Source organism: Balaenoptera ricei, chromosome 19 (assembly GCF_028023285.1).
Source record: "Balaenoptera ricei isolate mBalRic1 chromosome 19, mBalRic1.hap2, whole genome shotgun sequence".
In the NCBI taxonomy this organism is placed as follows: domain Eukaryota; kingdom Metazoa; phylum Chordata; class Mammalia; order Artiodactyla; family Balaenopteridae; genus Balaenoptera; species Balaenoptera ricei.
Genome location: NC_082657.1, coordinates 9,629,846 through 9,655,324, shown reverse-complemented (window position 1 = coordinate 9,655,324; position 25,479 = coordinate 9,629,846). Strand labels below are relative to the sequence as shown.

Genomic DNA, 25,479 nt, shown 5'->3' with positions numbered 1-25,479 from the left:
ACCCCAATCACCCAACAGCTAAGCCCCTTGGAGGCTCTAGGCAGAGAGAAGGGAAAGCTGATGGTGACTGCTGTTGAGCATGGGAAGAGGTATTTATTCTCCATGAGCACCCAACAGAAAGGTCTCGGTGCTGCTACAGCCGGAGGACTGATGTGAGACATCCCACCACTCCAGCTCCCCTCATCAACTCAAACCAGTGGTTCTTTCACTTTGAAGCAGGTCATCTTTGAAAATCCAAAGAAAACACTGGTCATCCCACCCCACCGATGCCAATCCTACACCACTTAGCAAACAAGTCATGGGGTTCACTCTACAGTTAAGAGACCCTCCCTGCAAAGGAGAGGACAGAGTGCGAATGCGTGGGTGTAGATGGAGACTCAGAAAACCCAAAGGGGGATTATGGGGGGGGGGCAGTGACAAGTAACCTCCTGAAGGAGTAAAGATCATGCAAGAAGAGGTCCATCCAAAGTGAGGAAGGCCCACTGGACCACACCCTCCCAACACTGAAAACAGAAAAGTGCTTCAGGTCTGATGTCATCTGGAAAAGGTGGGCAGTGTGGAGCGGAGGGGCAGAGAAAAGACTAGAGACCCTTCCTCCCTGCCTGGTGGGAAATGGCCCCCACCCATCCTCACCAGATTGGCCACATTGTCAGGTGTCAGCAGAGGCTGTAGGAACTCGGCTGTGATATCTGTGTCTGACTGGCCTGAGATCTGGGCTGAGGCCTTCGAGGTCGCTGAGGGGCCTGGCTCCAAGTCCTTGTCCTCGTCGTCTTCCCCCAGGTTGGGCTCTGGGATACAGAAGGAGACAAGATGATGGCTCTAGAGAGGGCAGCAGCCCTCCCCTCCTCCCAGGCACCCCCAGTGGTCCCAGCCCCCAGGCAGCCTCAGCAAATAGGAACAGTGCAGCAGATGAAGACCTTTGTGCCATATGACCCTGGGGAACTACCTGCCTCTCTCTAGACCTCAGTTCTCTTCATCTGGGAAATGGGAATAAGCCATACCAGCCTGGCTGATCACACTAAGCTCCAAAAGACAAAAAGGTTAAGTAATAAGTTCACAGAGCTTTATTGTTTAAAAACACCTACGTTTGAAACAGTGCTCAACCTCACCAGGAATCAGGAAAATGTAAAAACATCCTAATAAGACAGCGAATTTGCCTATACGATTGACAAAAAATAAAAAGGTTAGTAGTGGGCTTCCTTGGTGGCGCAGTGGTTGAGAATCTGCCTGCCAATGCAGGGGACACGGGTTCAAGCCCTGGTCTGGGAAGATCCCACATGCTGCAGAGCAACTAGGCCCGTGAGCCACAACTACTGAGCCTGCGCGTCTGGAGCCCGTGCTCCGCAACAAGAGAGGCCGCGATAATGAGAGGCCCGCACACTGCGATGAAGGGTGGTCCCCGCTTGCCACAACTAGAGAAAGCCCTCACACAGAAACAAAGACCCAACACAACCAAAAATAAATAAACTAATTAATTTAAAATAATAATAAAAAAAAAGGTTAGTAGTGACCGTTGTTAATAGGGGTGTGAACTGCGGAAATGTAAACTGGTATTGCCTTTTGGAAGGGCAGTTTGATAGCAGGTCAATATTTTAAATGTGCACACCTCTTCAACACAGGATTTCCACTTTTAAATATCTACCCTAAAAACTTACAGGGGCTTCCCTGGTGGCGCAGTGGTTGAGAATCTGCCTGCCAATGCAGGGGATACGGGTTCGAGCCCTGGTCTGGGAAGACCCCACATGCCGCGGAGCGACTGGGCCCGTGAGCCACAATTACTGAGCCTGCGTGTCTGGAGCCCGTGCTCCACAACAAGAGAGGCCGCGATAGTGAGTGGCCCCCGCTTGCTGCAACTAGAGAAAGCCCTCGCACAGAAACGAAGACCCAACACAGCCATAAATAAATAAATATACCTTAAAAAAAAAAAAAACTTACAGATATAGCTAAGGTAAGATGTACAGAGAATTCACTGCAACATTGACTGTACAGAGATATGGCACACAACTTCTATCAATAACAGGCTGGGTGACTACAAGCACAGCGGTTCTAGCTCAAGGGAAAAAACTAATTAACGTGAACCTTAGAGAAAAGGCTTTGTGTGCAAAGACGTTCCTCAAAGCTGTATTTATAAGAGTGGAAAAGCTAGAATGTTCAATAATGATTTAAGTAGATTAAGGCAAAAATATGATGAAATGTTATGCAGTCTCTTCAAGTTTGTAACACATGTAACAAAGAACTGATACCCTGCATTAACCAAGGGCACATACAATTCAGTTACAAAAGGCTGACCAACACAATAGAACGGGCACTTCACAGAAATTAAAGTAGCTAATAAATGTAAAACAACATGCAGCCTGACTCCAACACATGCAAAAAAGCAAGCTGAGACCTAGGATACCATTTATACCCAGAGAGTTTACAAATGTCCAGGGCTGGTAAGAATGGGGTAACTGGCACTCGCACACTGCTGGGGTTGTATACGCTGGTGCGATTTTTTGGAAAACTGCTATCAAGAATTTAGGGACTTCCCTGGCAGGCCAGTGGTTAGGACTCTGAGCTTCCACCGCAGGGGACATGGGTTCGATCCCTGGTCGGGCAATTGGGATCCCGCATGCCTCACAGTGCGGCCAAAAAAAAAGAATTTAAATGCACCCAGCAGTAATGGAGATATCCATGGCTCAGATCTTGGTTTCTGAAACTATTCCCTACTTAAAAGAAACCAGAAAAAAAAAAAAAAAAAAGAAGGAAAGAAACCAGGGCTCCTTAGAGAAATGGCTGGTTGAAGGCTGGGGTAAGGAAAGTACACGATGAGTCTATAACACCTTGTTATGCCAGAAAATAAGAAATGCTCAAAAAAACTTACAGGTCACATTAAAGGGACATAGGAGCCAACTCAAAGGTTCCTGCTACTAAATATAAGGCAATTTGAGTAACAAAATGAAAAACAACAATAATGGATTATAACCCAGAGAATAAATAAGAATCCAGAAGTCTACACTAATAATAAAGTAGGGAGAAGAAAAGAAAGCTCTTCCTTACAGCAAAATGCCAAGTAATAAATGCAGAAAGAAACCTTTTTATAACCATGACAGTAATAGTAGATGCAGGCAACAATCATTAATGGATGCCAAAACCACACAAAGTTTGAAGCAGAACTAGTATTTTACATAGTTTTAAGTATCTCTTCTCAGCTTATTATTTACAAAGGGAAAAAGGGTACTTTACACTAGAGAAACTCAGCGGTCATCACTTCGACCAAGAGATCAAATTCCCATCACCAATAATGAGACAAACTGACATCATGTGCCTCCTCACAACACACAGAGGAAGTCGGGGCATCACTTCTGCAGTGTTCGTGCAAAAAGTGTAGAACCTGAATCCAATCAGGAGGCAATAGCAGACAAACCCAAGAGGAGGGACATTCTACCAAACAGCTGCCCTGGACTCTTCACAACGTCAAGGTCATGAAATAGAAGAAGGCTGAGGAAATGATTTGGGAGACTCGAGGGATGTGACAACTAAATGGAATGTGTGATCCCCACCTTGTGAAGGGCACACAGGAGTGTTTGGTATTATTCTTGTAACTTATCTGCAAGTTCGAAATTATTTCAAAATGAAAAGTTGAAAGTAATAGAAAAATAAAATTGGTTGGCAAAAAATAAATGTATAAGCTCTTTGCCCCATCAATCCCACTACTGGGAACTTGTCTCATGACTTGACACGCATGCAAGACTGTACACTACAGCAATCTTCATTACTTTATAAAAATGGACACAAATGAAATGTCCACCAACAGGGGGACTGGTTAAAGTGGTCCATGTACCCTATAGACTATTATGCCACCATTACAAGGATGCAGCAGATTTCCATGTGCACATATAGAAAAACTCCAAGATAATTCCTAAACAAATAAGGTACGGAACGTTCTGCTTTGTGTGCTTAATTAGGGGGAGAAAAATAGATCCTTACCTCACTCCTTATATCAAAATAAGTTATTTTTCGGGCTTCCCTGGTGGCGCAGTGGTTGAGAATCTGCCTGCTAATGAAGGGGACACGGGTTCGAGCCCTGGTCTGGGACGATCCCACATGCCACGGAGCGGCTGGGTCCGTGAGCCACAACTACTGAGCCTGCGCGTCTGGAGCCTGTGCCCCGCAACGGGAGGGGCCGCGATAGTGAAAGGCCCGCGCACCGCGATGAAGAGCGGTCCCCGCACCGCGACGAAGAGTGGCCCCCACTTGCCGCAACTAGAGAAAGCCCTCGCACGAACCGAAGACCCAGCACAGCCAAAAATAAATAAATAAATAAAAATAAAAGTAGCTATAAAATTAAAAAAAAAAAAAAAGTTATTTTTCAAAGTGAAAAAAAAACAAAAACAAAACTTGATTCTTTTTTTTTTTTTTGGCTGCGCCATGGGATCCCAATTCCCTGACCAGGGATCGAACCTACGCCCCCTGCAGTGGAAGTGCGGAGTCTCAACCACTGGACCGCCAGGGAAATCCAAAACTCAATTCTTTCATAAATGTTCTAGAAACAAACGAGCACTTAAAAAAATTTTTTTTTTACAGTAAGGAAGGTTGCCATGGTCAACACTATTGATAAATAATACAACCATTAAAAAATTACTTCAGGGACTTCCCTGGTGGTCCAGTGGTTAAGACTCCACAATTCCACTGCAGGGGGTGTGGGTTCGATCCCTGGTTTCGGAACTAAGATCCTACATGCCACATGGCACAGCCAAAAAAAAAAAAAAAATTTACTTCAAAAAGAGACTCGATTTATAAATGAAGCACAGGGAAGGAGAACTCTACACACATAACACATACAAGGCATTTCTGAAAGAAAATCTAAGTGTTAATACTTGTGGAGTGGTTACTTTTGGGGTGAGGGATGAAAGAGAGACTATTTTCATTTTATTCCTTCCTGTATAGCTTAAGTAACTCATAATTACTTGTAAGTGTATTACATTCTTCAGTAATTTTACTTTGATACCACTTATTATATGTCACCATATTTATACAACATAATTTATAATGTAAATTTAGCTTACAGTTTCCCGTAAGTAATGAGACATTTCGAACGTGGTCAGTCCCCGCCACCACCTCCTGCCCGGCCTGACTCGGCTCCTCAGCTCACCGAGCTTCATCTTCTTGAGCGCGGAATCTGAGTCATCTCGGGGCCGCTTGCGGGCGTCCTTGCCGCTGGGCATGTTGCGGGCGATCTCAGCCTGAGGTGTGCCCAGGTCTACCAGCAGGGTGGTGATCTGAGCCTGGAACTCCAAGGAGGCTTGGTGCTTCAGCACACTCAACAGGTGCAACTTGAGGTTCTTACGCACGCTGCTCACCTGAGATTTGGCCAGCGTTGGGGGCAGGTTGGCTGTGAGGAAAGTAGCAAGAATTTCGCGCTGTGGACAGAGCTCATGGGGCCCTGCCACCCTCACTTCCCAAGCCCCAGCTTGGGCAGTGGTGGCGGACATCTCCTAGAAAAGTTCCTTCGCTCTCAGATCTAATGTATGGCCTTCCCCCTGTACAAGCTGATACTCAAAATCCTTGAGAGGTCTCCTTCAGTATTAGTCAACCTTAAAACAAAGAGAAAACTCACCCTCCCTTTCATTAAACATAGTCTCATCTCCCTCCATCTCTGGTCTGGAAATTCCAACATGCTTGCCCTGGGGAAGGCTATAATCACCTCCAGAATGTCCCAACCGAACTGCCACAACAGTTCATCGTTGGTCCCTGACACCAGAATGACTTTCTAATGTCTAACAATCACCTTGACAAGTAAGCCTCCCCTGTTCCAGAGAGAAAGAGGATGCCTGCAATCTTTCCTGCCCAGCATCCCTTCCCACTTCCTCAGCCAACAACACTCCCATTTTCCTTTGAGGGAACCACCTCGGCTCCATTCTCAGTCCAAGTGGGCAAGAGACTCAGGGCCAGTAGGAACACTGCAATCTCCTGGCCATTGTGACTGGTTCAAAGATAGGCTCACAATATCTTCTTGGCCAATCAGAAACAATGAGCCCTTGGACCTTTGCTGGAATGATTGGGAAGAGACATTCTCTTTCCCATGGGGTTGCCAAGGAGATGGAATGGAAGCCTGTAACAACTGGGGGCCATCTTTGCTACCCCAAGGAAGGAGACACATAAGAGCCAGGAGATGGAGAGGGATTCATGATCTGCACACACTCATGCCTCAACCCCAGACTTTTCAGTTTTCACACATGCACAAAAGTAGAGAAAACAGTATAATGAATCACCATGTACCCATCAACATTTTGCTGATCTTGGCACATCGATCCTCCCTGCTTTTTGGGGGAGAGAAGGGCAGAGCTGGAGTATTTTAAAGTACTTCACAGACACCAACCAGGTCATTTCACCCACACATACCTCAATATTAAAATCAGCTTTGAACCAAGTTTCTGTCACATGCAACCACCGAAATATACATGTCTAGCCTAGAGAATCCTTCCCTGTGTCCACAACCTACTAGATTGATGATGAATCCCTTATGGGCCCACTACCTAGCTCACATTTCCTCAGAATAGAGGAGCCTGGTCTGTGGACAGGGGAAGGGGAGAAGGAGGGGACCAACTTACCGTGCAGGGTTTCATAGGCCTGAATCACCTCAGACATGAACATGGGCCTCTGGCGGGCAATATTGGCGAGGGAGCCCAGGGCTGTGGTCAGGTTGATGGAGGAGATAGCGGGGTGCACCATGAACTTGAGCAACTGCTCTAAGGCTGCCTTGCCTTCTTCCCACAGCACATCTAATGAGGGAGAGAAGAGAAGCAGTTAGTAGGGCCCTTTCTCCCTGGCCTCCAGAGAGAGCAGCCTTTGGGACCAAAAGGAGAAAGATCCTCATACACGGATGGCTGTGAATGGCTGAAAAAACACAGAAAATTTAGTGGTTGATGAGTCTGACTATAAGACTATTAATGAGTATAAAAATTTAGAGCTGCTGCTCAAAGCATGAGCTTGCAATAGTGAAGAAGTAGAAATAATTTAAAATATCCAACTATAAGGAATCTGACTGTCTGAACTACACTGATGTAAAACTTTGAATATGTATATGTCTGTACACACAGACAAAGAACTCAAAGTTCTTTTTATCACCACGCTCCTTGATCCAGTCACCAAAAGTTAACTCTTAACAACTGTGAAAGATATTTTGACATATTTGACATATTTGACATTTCTTATGCAAAAACATACTGGATGCCACATTATCTGAAATAGTGAAAAAAAAATAGAATGTGATGTAACCATACTATGGAATACTTTGTAGCATCTGAACATGATATTGTTAGGAAAAGATGTAACAAGATAATTTTGTTGAGTTCAAAAGGTTGTCAAGGGACTTCCCTGGTGGCACAGTGGTTAAGAATCCGCCTGCCAATGCAGGGGACACAGGTTCGAGCCCTGGTCTGGGAAGATCCCACATGTCGTGGAGCAACTAAGCCCGTGTGCCACAACTACTGAGCCTGTGCTCTAGAGCCCGCAAGCCACAACTACTGAGCCCGCGTGCCACAACTACTGAAGCCTGTGCACCTAGAGCCCGTGCTCCGCAACAAGGGAAGCTGCCGCAACGAGAAGCCCGCACACTGCAACGAAGAGTAGCCCCAACTCGACGCAACTAGAGAAAGCCCGCATGCAGCAATGAAGACCCAACGCAGCCAAAAATAACAAATTAATTAATTAATTTAAAAAAAAAAAGGTTGTCAAACAACATATAAGAAGAGCTAATATTTGTGGAATGCTTACTATGCCAGCCACATTAACTCACCAAATGCTCATACCTACACCCTAAAGTAGATGCCATAATAATGACCCCCAATTTACCAACGAAGAAACAGGATCAGAGAGAAGAGGTCAGTTGCTCAATGGTAGAGCAGAGATTCAAATACAAGCCACTACACTCTAATGCCTCTCAGTTCAAAGTATAAAGCATGGCCCTGTTTTCTGTAAAAACAGGGCCAACAGACAGACACAGAAACTATGAATATATACATATAAATATCTTTGCATAGAAAAGGTCTGAAAGAAAACAATACTCTTAGCAGTATTCATCTCTGGTAAGCAGGACTTGGGGAGGGGGTATTTTCCTTTTATACCCCTCTATATTTATTGCTTGACATTTCAGTAATGTGCATGTACTACTTCTATAATTTGCAATTAGAAAAACTGTAAAACTAGCTAGTATTTACTACTAAGTGCTCACGACTTCATGGAACCTCCCAACAAACCTGTGAAAGGGGTACTACTATCACCTCCATTTTACAAAAAGAAGATAAAGTTCAGAGAGGAGTAACTTGCCCAAGCTCACATGAGTAAGTGGTAACACTGAGATTTGAACCTAGCATCAGGGCTCTTAAGCACTGTTTTAAACTGACTCCAGAAATGAAAAACCAAGAAAAAAGGGGGTGAGGGGGAGAAGGAGAGGAAGGGAGCCAGTGCAGTGACTGACAAATGGCACCAGCTGATAGGTGGCACTCACTGTACTGGATATAGGGATGGTCACGAGGGATGCGGTCCAGGCTGATGTCGTGCTCCTGGCGTCGGGGCACCTCCGAGTCAGCCATGCGGGGCGACAGGGTGACAATGAGGCTCTCCACAAACTTGATGGCATGGGTACGGATGCCGTCATTGTCAGAGTCCAACAGTAGGATGATGTCCCCAGCCATGGCAGACACCATATCCCAGCAGGCTTCCTGGAGCTCGCTGATCACCCGTGACTTCACCATCCACTGCGAGTGGGCCAGGGAGGGATGGACAGACGGACAGACAGATGGGGAAAAGACATCAATCACCAACTCCACCAACTCCCAGAGATCCATAAATGATGATGAATACATTCACTGGAGAAATGTTCACTGAGTTACAACTCTGTCTCTGGCCCCATGCTAGGTGATGCTGGGGACAGGACCCAGTGGTGACCAAGCCAGGTCTGGTCCTGCCCTCATGAGGTTCACAGATAGCGACAACCGAGAGTGATGAAGACTCAGATCTTAAGGAAGCCAAAGGAACAACAGTGCCAACCTCACAAGGTGGTGGCAGAGATTAAATGGATTCATTCCTTTCATTAATGTTAATGTACATCACACCACAGTGTGGACCTGGCTGGCCCATCTTGGTCACAAAGGAGGTACTCAGGGAATGTTTGTTGAATGCACAAATGAATGCACAGATGGATGGAAGGATGGGTTAATGGCAACTCCCTGACCATTAGACATTAGAACCCCTTTGTTGTCTTTTCCTAAAGATCAACAGCACGTCTTGCTCATAACGAATCTGATCTGACGCTGGTTTTGAACTATAACAGATGAGTCTGTAAATGAGACCTGTCAGGCGGGGACAGCCCCAGGTGGGGAGGGAGCTCTTACCTGCAGGGCCACCTTGTAGAGCTGAGTCATGGTGAGGATGGCCTTCTTCACCACATTCACATTCTCATCTCTCAAGAGCATGTTGAGATTTGCGATCAGTTTCAGCAGTAACTCAATGTCTCGCTTGCTAGGGGATGGAGGAAAAAGGGCACGGTCAAGGTGGTCTTTGGGCAGGTGATGGGAGCCTGGGGTCCACAAGGAAAGGTAAATCAGGGTCAGTGTGTCAGGAGATTGGAACGGAGGTGGGCACCTTTCTTGTTTGCCAGCACAGCTGGAAGCTGAGAACAATGCCTGGCACCTTCAGACAGAGCTGCCCGCGAACACTGTCTAGGTTGGTCCCGTAACCCCCACTGTTCTTTATTATTAGGGCCCTGCTGTTCACATAAGGGGCAGCAGAGCCAGACAACTGTAAATCTGGATAAGCAACTGTGTCTCATTTAGAATAGTTCCTACCTCAAGGCTTGCTGTGAAAACTGCAACAACACATGTAAAGTTCTTAGAACAGCATAGAAAGCATTCAATAGATACTAGCCATTATTACTTTAAAGCACTCTGCTTTATGTAATCACTGGTTTTGTTTACTAATTTGTTTACCTAAGTCTGAGGGCTCTGAAAGTGGGGGACCCTTTCTAGTCTGAGTACTAGCAGAGTCTCATTTTTTGTTGAAGGAAAAAATGAAAGGCCTTCAATAAATATTTATTCAGTGAATGAATAAATTCAATGCTACACCTAGAGCTCAGAATGTGTATTTTCATAACACGTTACAATCTGAATTTAATTATTAAGCTAATCAGTCAAAAATATGAAACTCAGCTGTCAGCTACATGAAGGCAGGAACGATACCTGTTTTTATTCACTGTTACAGTCCTACAGTCTGACACAAATGCCTGGCACATAGCAGTTATGTGATACGTATCTGTCGAACAAAAAGTTTTTTGGCAAACTCAGAAAACTTACCACAAATTGTCCCAGTAATAATCTATAAAAATTCTGAATCACTATGTTGTATACCTGAAATTAATATAATATTGTAAATCAACTATACCTTAAAAAAAAAAAAAAAAAAAAAGGACAAAACTAGTGGTTACCAACGGGGAGAGGGAAGGGAGGAGGGGCAAGATAGGGGTAGGGGGATTAAGAGGTACAAACTACTATGTATAAAATAAATAAACTACAAGGATATATTGTACACCACAGGGAATATAGCCAATATTTTACAATAACTTTAAGTAGAATATAATGTATAAAAAATTTGAATCACTATGTTGTATACCTGAAACTAATATAATATTATAAATCAGCTATACCTCAACTGAAAAAAAAAATTCTCCCAGTAAAAGGTGGAGACTGAGAATTTGGGCAATGGTGTTATGGACACGGGTTAAAATCCCAGCACGGCCACATACTGGCTGTGTGACCTTAGGAAACTCACTTCACCTCTCTGAGTCACAGTTCTGTCTTCAGTTAAATGTGCCAAACAAATAATCCAGTGTTATTTTGAGGATCGAATAACAAAGTAGGTAAAGTATTTAGTACAGCAAGGGAAGTAGCTCAAAAATTGTCAGATGCTGTTTACAATTTGAAGGTAGAGCCGATAGTCCTTACTGATGATGCAGATGTGAAGTGTGGGAGAAGTAGAGGAATTGTGGATGAGTCCAAGATTTCGACCTTATTAAATATTTGCTGGGGAATCACTGTGCATGGGAGGGAGAATGGGTCTGAGAAGCAGAGGGCAAGACTCTCAGGGCAGGGCCAGGCGCCAAGGAGGCTGACTCCAGCAGGGGTGCTCCCAGGGCCTCCCTGCACCGCCCCATACCATGCCTCCTCGATGAAGCCGATGACAAACTTGCGCACTTCAATGGACTTGTCTGCTTGGAAAGCGATGATCTCCTGCCAAGGTCAGGAAGAAGGTAGGTCAGAGTTGCACCAGGATCCATTCCCTTATCCCTACACCCACACCCTTTCTCTCCTGTCAGTCACTCACATCCAGGAAGTTGTCCAGTAGTGTGGGATCTTTGTTGATGATCAGTTCCTGGACCTGGAAGGAGATTGGGGATGGGAAGGAGGAACACACATATAAAACCAGGGTCCAATCAGTGCAGACAGGAACATGCAGGAGAAAACAGCACAGGGGTAGGCAGCAGATAAGCTCAGTTCAAATCCTGGCTCTGCCACTCCTACCATGGCCTGGGCAAGTGGCTTCCCCTGAGTCTCAGTTTGCTCTTCTGTAAAATGGGAATCGTAAACAACAACTTATAGGGCTGTTGTGAGGCTTCAATAATAAGATGCTACAGGGCACAGGTCCTGGTGGATAGTGAGTACGTGTTACAGATGGAGGCTAAAGAAAAGAGGGAAGTGCTGTAGGACTCCTACCTTCCTGAGGCTCACCCAGCAATTCTCTCCACTCTCCTTCTGTTTCTACTCCCCACTCAACTGTCACAATTCATCAGGCATTTTATGACAATGAGAACACATTTTCTGAGGCCCTTGTACCTGCCAGGCTCTTTGGAATAAGCCCTTCCCAAAAACATTCTCACAGAAGCTCACTGCCTATGACCCAAGGCACTGTTGAACAGCCCTGACAACCACTCCACGAGGGACGCCCCATCAGGACCCCACTCTACTGCTGAGGTGGAATCGACTACCCAAGGCCACATGCTGAACAAGTAGAACTGGGGTCCTCACCCAGGCAACCTGATCTCCCAACCTCTGAACTCCACCTGCCTCCCCAATTCCGCATGCCCTCTTTTGCCTCTGTACAAGCTATTATGCCCTCCGGTCAAGACACTCTCCCTCTCTCACTTGGCCTGGTTCTCTCCTTATCATCCAGGTCTCAGCTCAGACGCCCCTCTTCTAAAAAGCTCTCCCTGACTCCCCACCGCTAGGCTGGGTCAGAAGCTCCCTCTGGGTTCCACACCCCTCTGGGCTCCTCCATCCCATCCCTGCCCACTCCGGGTCCTCACTGTCTGGTGACCTGCACGTCTTCCCCACTGGATAGGACCCTGGCAGAGAGCAAATACGAGGATCAAGAGCATAGAATTTGGAGTCGGAATCCAGCATTCAAGTCCTAGTTCAGCCAGCTGCTAGCAGAGTGACCTTGGGCTAATTTAAGCTCTGAAACTCTGCTTCTTTCTCTATAAAACAGGGAAGAAATTACCCTGCCTCATAGTTTTTGTGAGAATTAAATGACAGCGTGGCCGAATAGCACTGAGCACCATGGCAGGCATATCCCAAGTGCTTAACTGTGGACACTAGTGTTATTACCAGTGTCTTCTTTTCCAGAGGTTCCCATCCTGGCTCCCCTTGTCCTGCTTAGCCCAGCATCACCCCCTTCCCCTCACCTGTTTGAGCACTGTGATCTTTGAATCATTGGTGATCAGTGCTGCCTGGTTGAGGAGATCCACCACCTGGAAGGAAGGTGAAAGGCATGTGACAGTACTCACCTTGCCAGCCCAGCCCTGACGGCGCTCCCTGGGTTCTGCCGCCTAGAGGTGCATGGCCCAAAGACAGGGCCTGTGCCTCCCACTCCAAACCCCTCTCCATACTCACTCTCTCTGATGTGGTCATGCCATCAATGCCCGGCCCCTCCTCTTGTGTGAAAAACTGTGATGCCACGCTCCGGCGAGTGACGCTGTCCCCGCTGCTGCCTGCCATGGTTGCTGCCTGGTACTCCCTGGAGAAGAGGATAGACCAAGCTCTGCACCTTACCTCACTAGCTGCAAAGGGCTCAACCCTCCTTTCTAGCCTGTTGGGTCTCTGTTGGGTCTTTTGAAGCCCCTCCCCCTTCCAGAGTCTGGATCAGACTGTACGTGTCCATGAGGATGCAACTTGGGGGAGACTGATGTCTCCCAGCTCAGAGGCAGTACCTCATGGAGTACCGAGCCTCACCTCCAGTACTTTACATATAACGGGCTGACCGCAAACACCTGCTGAATGACTGAACAAAGGAACACAGAGCAGCCACCTCACTGGTCTCAGTGCCTCCTGTCTCTCCATCAGGGCTGTACTCTGGACTGGACACCAGAGCAAGCTTCCTAAAACATAGCTCTGAGGAGCGCCAGTCAGAGTCCTGTACGTAGTTAAGTACTCAATGCATCAGAGAAGGCCTAATTAAATTATATTTCTGCCATTTTCTGGATTACTATGGAGTTGTGCTTTAAAAGGCCGGGGGCGGGGGACTATTGGGCATCTGTCCCAAAGTCACACTGGCAAAATTAACAAATAAGAAAGGTATGAATTACAGCACTATTCCTAATAGCAAAAGACTATTGTCGGGCTTCCCTGATGGTGCAGTGGTTAAGAATCCGTCTGCCAATGCAGGGGACACGGGTTCGAGCCCTGGTCCGGGAAGATCCCACATGCCATGGAGCAACTAAGCCCGAGCGCCACAACTACTGAGCCTGCGCTCTAGAGCCCGCGAGCCACAACTACTGAAGCCCGTGTACCTAGAGCCTGTGCTCTGCAACAAAAGAAGCCACCGCAATGAGAAGCCCATGCACCGCAACAAAGAGTACCCCCGGCTCGCCACAACTAGAGAAAGCCCGCGTGCAGCAACGAAGACCCAACGCAGCCAAAAATGAATAAATAAATTTATTAAAAAGAAAAAAAAGACTATTATCAACACAAATGTTCTCAAGTAGGGAGACTGGCCGAAAAACTATGATACATCCACATAATAAAACACTATGTAACTATAAAAAGGAATGAGGGAAGGAAAAAAAAAAGGAATGAGGAAAATCTCTCTATACACTGATAAACAGTGGGCTCTAGCACATTTTAAGTAAAAGCAAGTAAAGTGAAGACAATGTTTACTGTATGCTCCCTTTTTACAAAAGAAAGGAAAACATGTGTATATGTTAAAAAAAGAAAAAAAAAAAACTGAAAGGAGAAACCAGAAAGTAGAAAAGGGAGAATATAGTTAAAAAAAAAAAAAAGGTTGGATCTCAATGTATTATCATCATGAAAAGATGACAGTGACAGCCTGTTGCATCACAGAAGAATGTATACAATTCAACTGACTTTTGTCAAGTTTGTGTATGTATACACAGGATGACCCGAGGCAAGAAACAGCTGGGTCTCAGCTGCCTCTTCTGTCAAACAGGGATGGTAACAGTGTTTCCCTCTCAGGATGATTTTGAGGAGTAGATTAGTTTCAGAAGGCTACTGCATAAACTGTTAACAATAATTTGAGGAGGGTGAAAAAGGTGCATCTTTTAAAAGAGATTTACTGCACACAGTAGTTTATTCAACAGGTACCTGCTGAATGAATGACTATCCAACAACCTCCTTCCTAGTCTCCCTGCTGCCTGTCATCCCCACATCCTGCTCAGAGTCGGAGCCAACTCCTCACCAAGACCTAGAAGATCTTATGTGATCTGGTCCCTTCTACTTCTGCCCTCATTTCCCTCTCGGCTCTCCCTGCTCCAGCAACACCGGCTTCCTTGTCATCATGCCAATCATACCCCTTCCTCCAAGCCTTCTCCTCCAAGGGCTTCTCTTCTTTCTGCCTGGGATACCCCTCCCCTCAGAGACTGGCACAACTCCCTCCCTCCTTATTTCCTTCAGGTCTCAACTCAAATATCCCAGCATGAGGTCTTCTCTGAGCATCCCATTTCAAATTTCCATTTCCTCTCCGTCCCCATCTGTGTTGCTTTATTTTTCTCCGTGGCATTTATTATCATCAACACACTACATATTTATAAGCTCCATGAGGGCAGAGATATGTGTGTGAGCGTGTGCGTGTGTGTGTGTGTGTGTGTGTGTGTGTGTGTTCACTTTCTCTATCCCCAGCACGGAACAGAGCTGGCACCTCGTAAGTATTCAATAAAAATCTCCTGCGTGAATGCCGAAGGGCTTCTACAATCACTGGGCTTAGTATCCCTACCCTTTGGCTCTAGAATGCTTGAAAAATAACAGCTAATATTTATTGAACATTTAATATGTGCTGGGCACAATTCTAACACACACAGTAACTTATTTAAACCTCACAACACCAACTCTTTGAAGTACTGTTTTTTTTTTTAATGGGGGTATAGTTGTTTTACAGTGTTGCATCAGTTTCTACTGTACAGCGAAGTGAAGTGGAGTTCCCTGTGCTCTACAGCAGGTTCTCATTAGTTATCTATTTTATACATATTACTGTGTATATGTCAATCCCAAGCTCCCAATTCATCCCACCCCCTCGTCCCCCCCACTTGGTGTCCATACGTTTGTTCTCTGCATCTGTGTCTCTATTTCTGCCTTGCAAACAGGTTCATCTGTACCATTTTTCTAGATTCCAAGCTAAGGACTATTTTTAATTTCCATTTTACAGATGAGGAAATTTGAAGTCCAAGGAGGTAAAAGTCACTTGATCAAAGGCTCACAACCTGTAAGATGTAGACCTAGCAGTATGGCTGCAGAATCCAGCCTTCTCACTGCTGTGCTGGACTGCCTCTCTAAAGGAACTGCTTCCCCCTGCTAGGTCCGTTCCCAACAATCCAGTATACTGCTGTTTCCCATCAGAACACAGTGAACTTTTTCACGATGAACCTTTCACAGTGATCCACCCAAACTTTTTACCATGTTCTTCCTCTTCCACTTTTTGGTTTCTTTCTTTATTTTTTAAACGTTATATACATATTTCCTTTTCTTCTGTAAAAAGGGAGCGTATGATAAACACTGTATTTCATTTCGCTTTTCACTTAATATATGCTGGAACCCACTCTCTATATTTCATTCCTTTTTTGCCCCCCTTCCCTCATTCCTTTTTACAGCTGCATGATATTTTATTATGTGGCTGTTATCTGTGTTTCTCCTCTGCCAGTCTCCCTACTAAAGAACATTTGGGGTGTTTGTAGTCTTTTGCTATTACCAACAATCATTGGTTCCCCTTCCCTCCCGGTCCCACCGCCCCACTCCCACCTGGGAATATGACGACTCCCCGCATATACACAGAGTGGCCCCACGAAAATCTTTCATCATTCAACGAACATTAACTGGGAGTTTTCGGCGTGACCGCGCTGTGCTGGGAAACACGTCGGTGACCAACACACACCTCCCTGCCTCCATGGAGCTCATGGTCACAGACATAACTAAAGAGCCACACAAATAAAGGTCCAATAACAAATGAGACCGCCCCCCCCCCCCCCCCCCCGCCAAGTGACATGAAGGAAAGGCACAGGAACCTATAAGAGCGTTTAAGAGGCGGACTTCGGGACGGAGAGCGGGAAAGGAGGGCTTCGCAGAGGAAGTGACGTTGGTGCCGAGACCCGAAAAATGAATGGGAGTCAGCCAGGCGGAATGAGTGAAAGGATGTTGCAGACATAGGGGACGGCATGTGCAAAAAGCCTGAGGCGGGAAGGCGTATGGCGAGTCTCAGGAACCTAAAGGCCAGTGCAGCCGTGCGACGTGAGGAACGAGCAAAGAGGCAGAGCTGAGGCCAGCGGGGCGGACGCGCCTTGGGGGCCACGTTGGAACTTTGCCCTGAGGGCACTGGGGAGCCACGGGAGGGTCCAGAACTGGGGAAGAAACTGGGGTCCCGAGCGTCACTGCTCCCTTCCCCTCTAAGCGTCCCCACTCCCCCCGGCAGCGCCCCTGCCCTTTCAGGGTCCTTCCTCCCTTCGTCCCCGGGCCCCCACGCCGCCCCCCCTCTCACCACGGCTCAGGCCTCCGTCCCCCTCGCGCCCCCTCAGCAGCGCCTCTTCACAGACGCCACCGCCATCTTCCGCTCGTCGCCGTGACACTGCGCACGCGCCGTGCACGGAGGGTCGCTGGGAAATGGAGTCCACTCTGCGGCAGTACCCCGCCCCTACCTTCTGCCGCGCGACCGGCCTTCCGCTCTCCGCCCCCTACGACGCCGGGACAGCCCTTCATTTCCGGCTTTCGGGAGCCATGCCTCCTGGGAAATGTAGTCCTTTGACGGGGTCCGGAAGGAAAGGGGGATAGAGGCTTCTGGGAAATGGAGTTCACAGTAGTTCTGGGTCCCTGGACGGCAGGTGTTAGAGAGAGTGGAGAGTCCGGGAGGCGAAGCTCGTAGGTCTGGAAGGTGGTCTGTTTCCTCAGCGGGGTCTGAGCAGAGGCCTCGATCCCCTCAACCCTTGATCCTGACCATTTACACAGTATGGAGCATTTCCAGCTATCAGAAGCTTCAGTCTTCCAGTCCGTCCAATGGGAAATGTGGTTTCGAGGAGCTCCTACAGGTTCTTATAGTAACACATCGGGACCCCTGGAGACCACTCGGCTCTGAGCCTCCTTTCCTCCGCGGCAGTCTTGCAGGGCTCTGTTCGCCTGCTCCTGTCGAGATGATGAAACCCCCTGGATAGAAGGGCCCTAGAGTTCTGCCCTCGAGGCTTTTAGTATCAGCAATGTCTCCCACCTGTAGCTCCTCACTCGTCAGCCATCTCCAGCTCTCGCGTCCCCGGGCTGCGGCTCCCGGCGCCTGAGGTCTGTCTCCTCGCAATCCCGCAGGGGGCGCCCCAGTCCGGGCGCACCGCCCTCGGGGAGGCGGGAGGGGAGCCCAGGGCGGGCGAGGGCGAGGGCGGGGGGGTGGGGGGGGTGTCCCGGCTATAAAGCGTGGCCGCCTCCCGCGGCGCCCGGGAAGGCTGGGACCCTGGGCGGTCGGACAGACGGGCGCCGGTCGGAACTCAGGCCGTGCCGGCTGAGAGATCCGAAGCGCTTGGTTCCCCCCCGGGCCGGAGCGGGGGCGGGTGGGGGCGCAGGCCCGGGGGATGCTGGGCTCGGTGAAGATGGAGGCCCATGACCTGGCCGAGTGGAGCTACTACCCGGAGGCGGGCGAGGTGTGTCCTCGGGGATGGCGGAGCGGGAAGTGGGGGGGGGGGGGGCAGGAATCAGGGTGCGGGCCTAAATGGGGGCAAGGACCGGGGTGTGGACTCAAGTGGGGGCTCCAAATAGAATTGGGGAGCGGAGGAACTAGAGACACGGTGACCAGGTGTAGGAGTCAGGGACGGGGGACAATGCATGGGAGCGCGGTTTAGGCAGGCTAGTCAGAGTGAGGGCTTAAACGGGAGTCAGGAAGATTTAGGCAAGGGTCAAGTCATAGCTTAAATGTGAGGGCTGAGTGTCAGGGACCCAAAGTACAAGGAATTAAAATTAACAGACCAAAGATAAGACTCAGAACTCCGGGATACGGACAGAGCTGGGGGATTAGGAAATGGGGTTCAAAACTGGGGAAAATATAAGGGACTAAGAGATGGGAGAGGGAGGTCACCATTGAGAGAAATCTGAGCTGGGAGCTCATGACTAGAAATTAGTGTTAAAGATGGGGGTCTGGGGTAGAAATAAGAATTGGGGTTCCGGGATAAGGATTGGGGCTGCGACTACGTCAAAGTCAGAAATGGGGGCTGGTGCTCGGGTGTAAGAGATGAAGGTGATCAGAGATGAAGCTTGGTCTGGGGAGTGTGAAATAACAGGTGATTTAAGAGTTGGGGCTCGGATAGATAGGGGTCAGAGTCGGGATCCTGAGATCAGGGCATGTCGGCAACAGCATTGGCAGTGGAGGGGTCGGTCTCCACCCCAGCGCCCCATCCCTACTAATGACCCTCACCCCTCCCAGCTGAACTTCAGTGGTTTAATTGTTATCAGAGACCCTCAGCAGGGATTCTCCTTGTTGGAGTCTGGAGGGTTTCAGATTTCGCACCCCCCCATCCCCGCCCCCACTCCACCTTCCAGCAATCTCCACTAATTGCTAATGTCCTCACCAGTCCCATCTCGGACAAGATTTCCCTGGAGTAGGGGGCAGGGCTGTATCTTAATTCGCTCACCCTAGCCGCCGGGAAGTCCCTCCCCAGGTCTAACTCCCATTCCTCTTGCTGCAAGGACTCCTTCTCCTGAGCGTGCTCTCTCCCTTGTCAACATTGTGAAGTGGAGGGGTCCTAGTCAGAGGGTTATGGAGGTCTGGATACCTGGGTTTCTGATGGAAGGGGACTGTGGGCTTGAGGTGGGGTATGGGACTGCAATGGTTGAGTTCTCCAAAGAGACCAAGGTCTGGGGTTTACAGGGGCCCCAGAGTGCCTGAGTCCTGGGTCTGGGGTTTGAAGCTGTAGGGTGAGACTCCTGGATACCCAGGCCTACGGGGCTTGGCAAGGTGCCCAGGAGGGGCCAGTCCTGGGGCTGTGGAGGTGTGAGGTGCACGTGGGGTGGTGCAGGGAAGGGATTGGGAGTGTTGAGAGGTGGAGCCTGGGCAGCTGGAGATGTCAGTTATATGGTGGGGAAGGCAGAGACCAGGTTGGAGGTGGAGACTCCCAGGTATTGGGGGATCCCGGCTGAACCCCCCCCACATAGTTCAGAGTCTGGGGACCTGATTTAAGGGTACCAACTACAAATCAGTGTTTTGGAGGCATATCTTAAGAAGTAAATTGAGGGGGTCTAGGCTGAAGGAGTCATTATTCGGGGCAAAACCTGACATTTAGTAGGGGACAATTTGTGTGGAAATTGTCTCTGAAATTGAGGGACAGTCTAGAGATAGCATTTGGGGGCATATTTTGGAAGAGTTGACATATAGGGGGCTGGAAGTGGACATACTGTCTGAGGGTCTCCTCAGCTTTCCCATCAACTGAACGACCTCCTCCCCCTGGGTCAAAACAATGTGGGGAGAAACATCTGCACTCACTCAGCAACTGAGAACTGAAGGGGCCCCCAAACTACTTCTTGCCCACCACCCACTCCTGCTGGGGTGATGTTGACCTCCCCAAGCTGGCTCCCTGTCTGGAAGGAAACTGGAAAGTTATTGCCCTAAGGCATCGCCACTGGCCTCTGGTTCTCACAGATCAGCTGGTCCAACTGCCCCCCAATTTTAGAGGTGGAAAACCTAAAGCCTCTTGGCGTGTGGAGGGAGCCGCTTGAGGTCCTAGGCTGGGACCAGAGTTAGAAAGTAGCTTGTAGCTTCACACTGCCTCCTTCTTCTCCCTGTCACACCCTCCTCCAGAGACAATAAGGAAATGAAAGGGGAGAAATTCCAGCCTCCTGGGGTGGGCATGCAGGTCCCCTGAGGGCTTCCCCCCAATCTCAGCCCCGCCCTCGCTGGGGAGATCCGGTTCAGACCCGGACACTGGGGGTTCATCCCAGCTCCAGGCATGTGAAAGCCTAGGGTGGATTAGGGCAGCTGGAGTGCTTGAGGTCAGACCTCAAGGAGGACTTCCGGGTGGATGGGGAGCCAGAAGAGGAGGGCTCTGGGGTCCCAGTCTGTCTTCCTCTGTGATACAGGAGAGTCTGACTGAGTTGGAGAAATGTAGGGAGTTGTAGAGGGATTTAGGACCTCTCTGTGGATCCCCCTGAGTCCATCGCCTTCTCCCCTCTCTCTGAAGGACCCTCTTCCCTTACTCTTAGGGAGGGGCGAGAACCAGCCAAACCGGGGCGGGGTGGGGGGGTGGGGGGAGACCAGTGCGTGGGGGAGGGGAGTAGCTGTGGCTCCAATTTCAATGTGAGACTTCTGGGGAGATGGTGGTGCTGAAGCAAGGGGCAGAGAGATGCAAAGACGTGCTGAAGGGGAAAGAAAGAACAGGGTGGGAGAGGAGTGGGGTAGAGAGAGACAGAGAGAGAGAGTGCCAAGGCAGGGAGAAAGAGATGCGAGAGATGAGGAGGGGGGGACAGAGGGAGAGAGAGATGGGGTATGGGAGAGTCGCAAGGAAAGAAAGGCAGAGGCGGGGGAGATGAGGGAGAGAAAGACGAGGACAGAGAGAGACAGGGAGAGATAAAGGGAGAGAGCGTGGGGAGGGGAGAGAGACAGACGTGGGGAGGGGGTGAGGGAAGGAGTATAGAGGTACTGAGACAGGGAAGGAGATGGACAGATACACACAGAGCCACAGGGAGATTCAGCGTCATAGGAGAAAAGAACTACCTGGACAGTCATGTGAAAGAGAGAGGGGAGAGTTTCTCTACTAGAACGCAGACCTGGGTTGGTTACCACCTGCCCCTGACTCCCTGAGTGACCCTGGCATTTCCCTTTTCTCTCTGGACCTTTGGACGTGCAGACACTTAAGTGACAAGGGAATGAGATGGGACACACTGATTCATAGCAGAGGTGGCTCCCACCAGAGCTATAGCACCGCCCCCAGTGCCATGAGACCACCCTCCCTCATGGGGAGGGAGCGGGGCAGACAGGCAGATGGAAGATTGACAGAGAAAGGATGGAAGACAGGGGATGAAAGGGGTAAATGCACACAGAAAGAGAAATAACCATCCACCATGCTTCCTATTTTCCTTGCTTATCTTGTTCACTTCCTGCTAGACTGACAGCTCCCTGAGGGCAGGCATTTCAGTCTGTCTTGGTCACTGCTTTTATAGCTTGGTCCAGAGCACCGATCTGGAGCCAGACTGCCTGGATTCAGAATCCCCGTTCTTTTCCTTCCTTGTTGTGTGACCCCTGGACAACCTCTCTGATCCTCAGCTTGCTCAGCTGTAAAATGGGTGTCATGATAGTGCCTCCCCCATAGTGTGGTTGTAAAGATGAAAGCGGACCTTTGCTGTGAAGTGCCTGGAGCAGTGCCGGCACAGAGTAGGCCAAGAAATATTGAATAACTGAGAGATTATATAGTTACTTACAAGGATATAGCAATGTCTACTGTATTTCACTGAGCTAAGAGGCACATTTTCCCCCCATTTGAACATATCTGAAAATGGAATGGGTTTTACAGTCAATGGTGTCTAGGGATTATAATTGACAGTGTTTTTTTCCATTCTTATTGATACTTAAAATAATACTGCAGCTTACGAAGTGATGTCTTAGATTTGATGATATATAATAGATGACATATATTAGGTAGAAATATGTGAGTTCTGATTTACAAATGCTTTTGACCTATAAAAACTGTAATTGTATAACCTAAAAGATGATGGCTAGATGGACAAGAGTACACATATAGGGACTTCCCTGGCAGTCCAGTGGTTAAGACTTCGCCTTCCAATGCAGGGAGTGCAGGTTCAATCCCTGGTGGGGGAGCTGAGATCCCACATGCCTCGCAACCAAAAAACCAAAACATAAAACAGAAACAATATTGTAAGAAATTCAATAAAGACTTTAAAAATGGTCCACATCAAAAAAAAAAGTACACACATAGGTTCCATTATTAGATAAATCAGCAGTTCTTGATTTTTTTTTTTTGTCTCAGGACCTCTTTACACTCTTAAAGTTATTATTTTGCCTGCGTTGGGTCTTCCTTGCTGCGCGCGGGCTTTCTCTAGTTGCGGCGAGCGGGGGCTACTCTTCGTTGCGGCGCGTGGGCTTCTCATTGCGGTGGCTTCTTTTGTTGCAGAGCACGGGCTTCAGTAGTTGCGCACGGGCTTCAGTAGTTGCGGCGCATGGGCTCAGTAGTTGTGGCTCGCGGCCTCTAGAGCGCAGGCTCAGTAGTTGTGGCACATGAGCTTAGCTGCTCTGTGGAACGTGGGATCTTCCCAGACCAGGGCTCGAACCCGTGTCCCCTGCATTGGCAGGCAGATTCTTAACCACTGCACCACCAGGGAAGTCCACACTCTTAAAATTATTGAGGACCCCAAACAGTTTTTATTGATTGGGGTTATAGTGATTGTTAACAGCATTCAAAATTAAAACTGAGGCGTTTTAAAAATAGGCATTACTTCATTTTAAAATAGCAACAATGTGTTAGTATAAGCAATATATTTTTATTAAAATAACCATTTCAAAACATTTAGTGAGAGGAGTGGCACAGTTACATTTTTGCAGATCTCTTTAGTGTCTGGTTCAGTAGAAGACAGCTGCATTTTCCTAGCTGCTTCTACATTTGGTCTATTGCAATATCACCTGTCATGTGGCCTCTAGAAAACTCTACGCTCATGAGGGAAAGAGAGTGAAAAAGGCTAGTCATATCTTATAACTTTCATTATATGAAAATAGTTTTGACCTCATGGATACCCTAAAAAAGTCTTGGAGACTCCCCAGGGTGTCCTGGATCACACTTTGAGAACCACTTAAAGCGTGAGCTTCAGTATATGGGAGCGTGGGGGGATGGGGTCAGGGAGGGAGGTGCATGAGGAGGGGGGAAAGGGAGAGACTTCAACTGACAGCTGTTTACAGAGGAGGCAAGACAGACAGACAGATGGACACACAATGGGTCCAGTGACCCTTTGCTTACCAACAGAGTAGAGACTCACCACTCGCCGTTTCTCTTTCTTTCCCGATAGGTCTACTCTCCGGTGACCCCAGTACCCACCATGGCCCCCCTCAACTCCTACATGACCCTGAACCCTCTGAGCTCTCCCTACCCACCGGGGGGGCTCCCTGCCTCCCCACTGCCCACTGGACCCCTGGCGCCCCCAGCGCCCACAGCACCCCTGGGGCCCACCTTCCCAGGCCTGGGTGCCAGCGGTGGTGGCGGCAGCAGCTCAGGGTATGGGGGCCCGGGACCAGGGCTGGTGCATGGGAAGGAGATGCCGAAAGGGTACCGGCGGCCCTTGGCACATGCCAAGCCGCCATATTCCTACATCTCGCTCATCACCATGGCCATCCAGCAGGCGCCGGGCAAGATGCTGACCCTGAGCGAGATCTACCAGTGGATCATGGACCTCTTCCCCTACTACCGGGAGAACCAGCAGCGCTGGCAGAACTCCATCCGCCACTCGCTGTCTTTCAACGACTGCTTCGTCAAGGTGGCGCGCTCTCCAGACAAGCCGGGCAAGGGTTCCTACTGGGCCCTGCACCCCAGCTCAGGTAACATGTTTGAGAATGGCTGCTACCTGCGCCGCCAGAAGCGCTTCAAGCTGGAGGAGAAGGTGAAGAAAGGGGGCGGCGGGACCTCCGCCTCCAGGAACAGTGCGGGGTCAGCCTCGTCGACCACCACCCCTGCTGCCACAGTCGCCTCTCCGCCGCAGGCCCAGCCTCCAGCCCCCGAACCTGAGGCCCAGGGTGGGGAAGATGTGGGGACTCTGGACTGTGGCTCACCCCCTTCCTCCACACCCTACTTCACTGGCCTGGAGCTCCCGGGGGAGCTGAAGCTGGATGCACCCTACAACTTCAACCACCCTTTCTCCATCAACAACCTGATGTCGGAACAGACACCACCAGCACCTCCCAAACTGGACGTGGGATTTGGGGGCTATGGGGCGGAGGGTGGGGAGCCTGGGATCTACTACCAGGGCCTCTATTCCCGCTCTCTGCTTAACGCGTCCTAGCAGGGGGGTGGGGGCGTGGTGGGTGGGGTATGGCGGTAGCTCACACCGTCAGGCTCTCGGGGCCTGATTCTCCTGGGGACACCTTGCTTGTCCTGTCAGTTCACATCCTGGCCGGTCTGTTACTCACTGCGGTGACTGCCCTCTCTGTGGGCATTGTGTTGATCCACTGGCTACTGTGATAACTGCCATTGACATCTTGGTGGGCCCGTTGAGTACTGTGAAGACTGCCATGTTGATTGATGTTATTGGTTGATCTATTGGGTGTCCTGATGGCCACCATCTGGGATGACATCTTGGTTGGCCCTTTGGGCGCCGTGATGCACATCCCCTTGGCTGAGCCTTTGGACGTGATGGTGACGCTGGCCCACTGGGTGCTGTGATCGCCACCATCTTGACTGGCTGACATAACCAGTGTACCACTGTGCATCATGGTGGCCACCAACAGCCCCTGTGCTGGCCATGTCACCACTGTCTCTGGTGTGAGTTGAGTGAGGGATGGCGATGAGGATACTCCTCGGTTTTTTCCTGGAGCCCATCCCCCGCTCCGGTCCAGGAGAAACCAGAAAGGACTGGTTAGGGTGTGGGGAATTTCTACTGAAGTCTGGTTCTTGCCTGGGAAGCGGGATACTGGCTGTGTATGACCATTAAAGGCACCATTTCTGCCTCTCATTGCATGTCTCTTTTCCTTGGCGAGTGGGCCCTGTGAGGCTTGAACACCTGAATTGCTGTCCCCTGTCCCCCTCTCCTTCCTGCCCCCAAGAGCTGGCTGCCTCTGGGGGAAGGGCTGGGGGAGGCATCGACCTGACCTTTGGCTCTTTGCTGTCCCTGACCCCAAGGACAGTTTGCTCACAGATAGCAGCCCCTGCAGCAGTGGGGCCAGGGCAGCAGGCGGAGGTGGCTCTGCAGTGACCAAGGCCATCTCCCTACCCCCACTCTCCAGACACATGCCTCTAGCGCCAGGGTTCAGGGAGCCCAGGGG

The 25,479-nt window shown here is 49.3% G+C and overlaps 2 protein-coding genes across 3 annotated transcripts in view; one reads left to right on the top strand and one right to left on the bottom strand.

The window, feature by feature from the left end:
- The window catches only part of SYMPK (symplekin scaffold protein), a 36,520-nt gene extending 19,421 nt beyond the window's left edge, over positions 1-17,099 (bottom strand). Inside the window, exons 1-10 of the mRNA XM_059903553.1 lie at positions 17,014-17,099; positions 12,927-13,050; positions 12,719-12,784; positions 11,362-11,415; positions 11,194-11,267; positions 9,378-9,504; positions 8,492-8,741; positions 6,594-6,764; positions 5,135-5,374; positions 634-788 (exon numbers count right to left, since the gene is read on the bottom strand). Coding sequence (XP_059759536.1) covers positions 634-788; positions 5,135-5,374; positions 6,594-6,764; positions 8,492-8,741; positions 9,378-9,504; positions 11,194-11,267; positions 11,362-11,415; positions 12,719-12,784; positions 12,927-13,031 — 1,242 coding nt within the window. The 5' untranslated portion in view covers positions 13,032-13,050; positions 17,014-17,099. The remainder of the gene's footprint in view (positions 1-633; positions 789-5,134; positions 5,375-6,593; positions 6,765-8,491; positions 8,742-9,377; positions 9,505-11,193; positions 11,268-11,361; positions 11,416-12,718; positions 12,785-12,926; positions 13,051-17,013) is intronic.
- A 437-nt stretch (positions 17,100-17,536) lies between these two features.
- Positions 17,537-25,169, top strand: FOXA3 (forkhead box A3). Of its 2 annotated transcripts, none has more exons than XM_059904054.1 (2): positions 17,537-17,801; positions 23,514-25,169. In XM_059904054.1, the coding sequence occupies exon 2, from the start codon at positions 23,544-23,546 to the stop codon at positions 24,498-24,500; it is 957 nt and encodes a 318-aa protein (XP_059760037.1). In that variant the 5' UTR covers positions 17,537-17,801; positions 23,514-23,543; the 3' UTR covers positions 24,501-25,169. The 2 variants fall into 2 exon arrangements, with proteins under 2 accessions (XP_059760037.1, XP_059760036.1); XM_059904053.1 differs by lacking the exon at positions 17,537-17,801 and adding an exon at positions 17,922-18,154.
- Positions 25,170-25,479: the final 310 nt, after the last annotated feature.

Excerpts from the sequence above, each read along its gene's own strand:
- FOXA3 (XM_059904053.1), top strand. The coding sequence starts at position 18,086 with ATGCTGGGCTCGGTGAAGATGGAGGCCCATGACCTGGCCGAGTGGAGC. Across the intron at positions 18,155-23,513 it reads ACTACCCGGAGGCGGGCGAG|GTCTACTCTCCGGTGACCCC; the intron begins GTGTGTCCTCGG and ends CTTTCCCGATAG.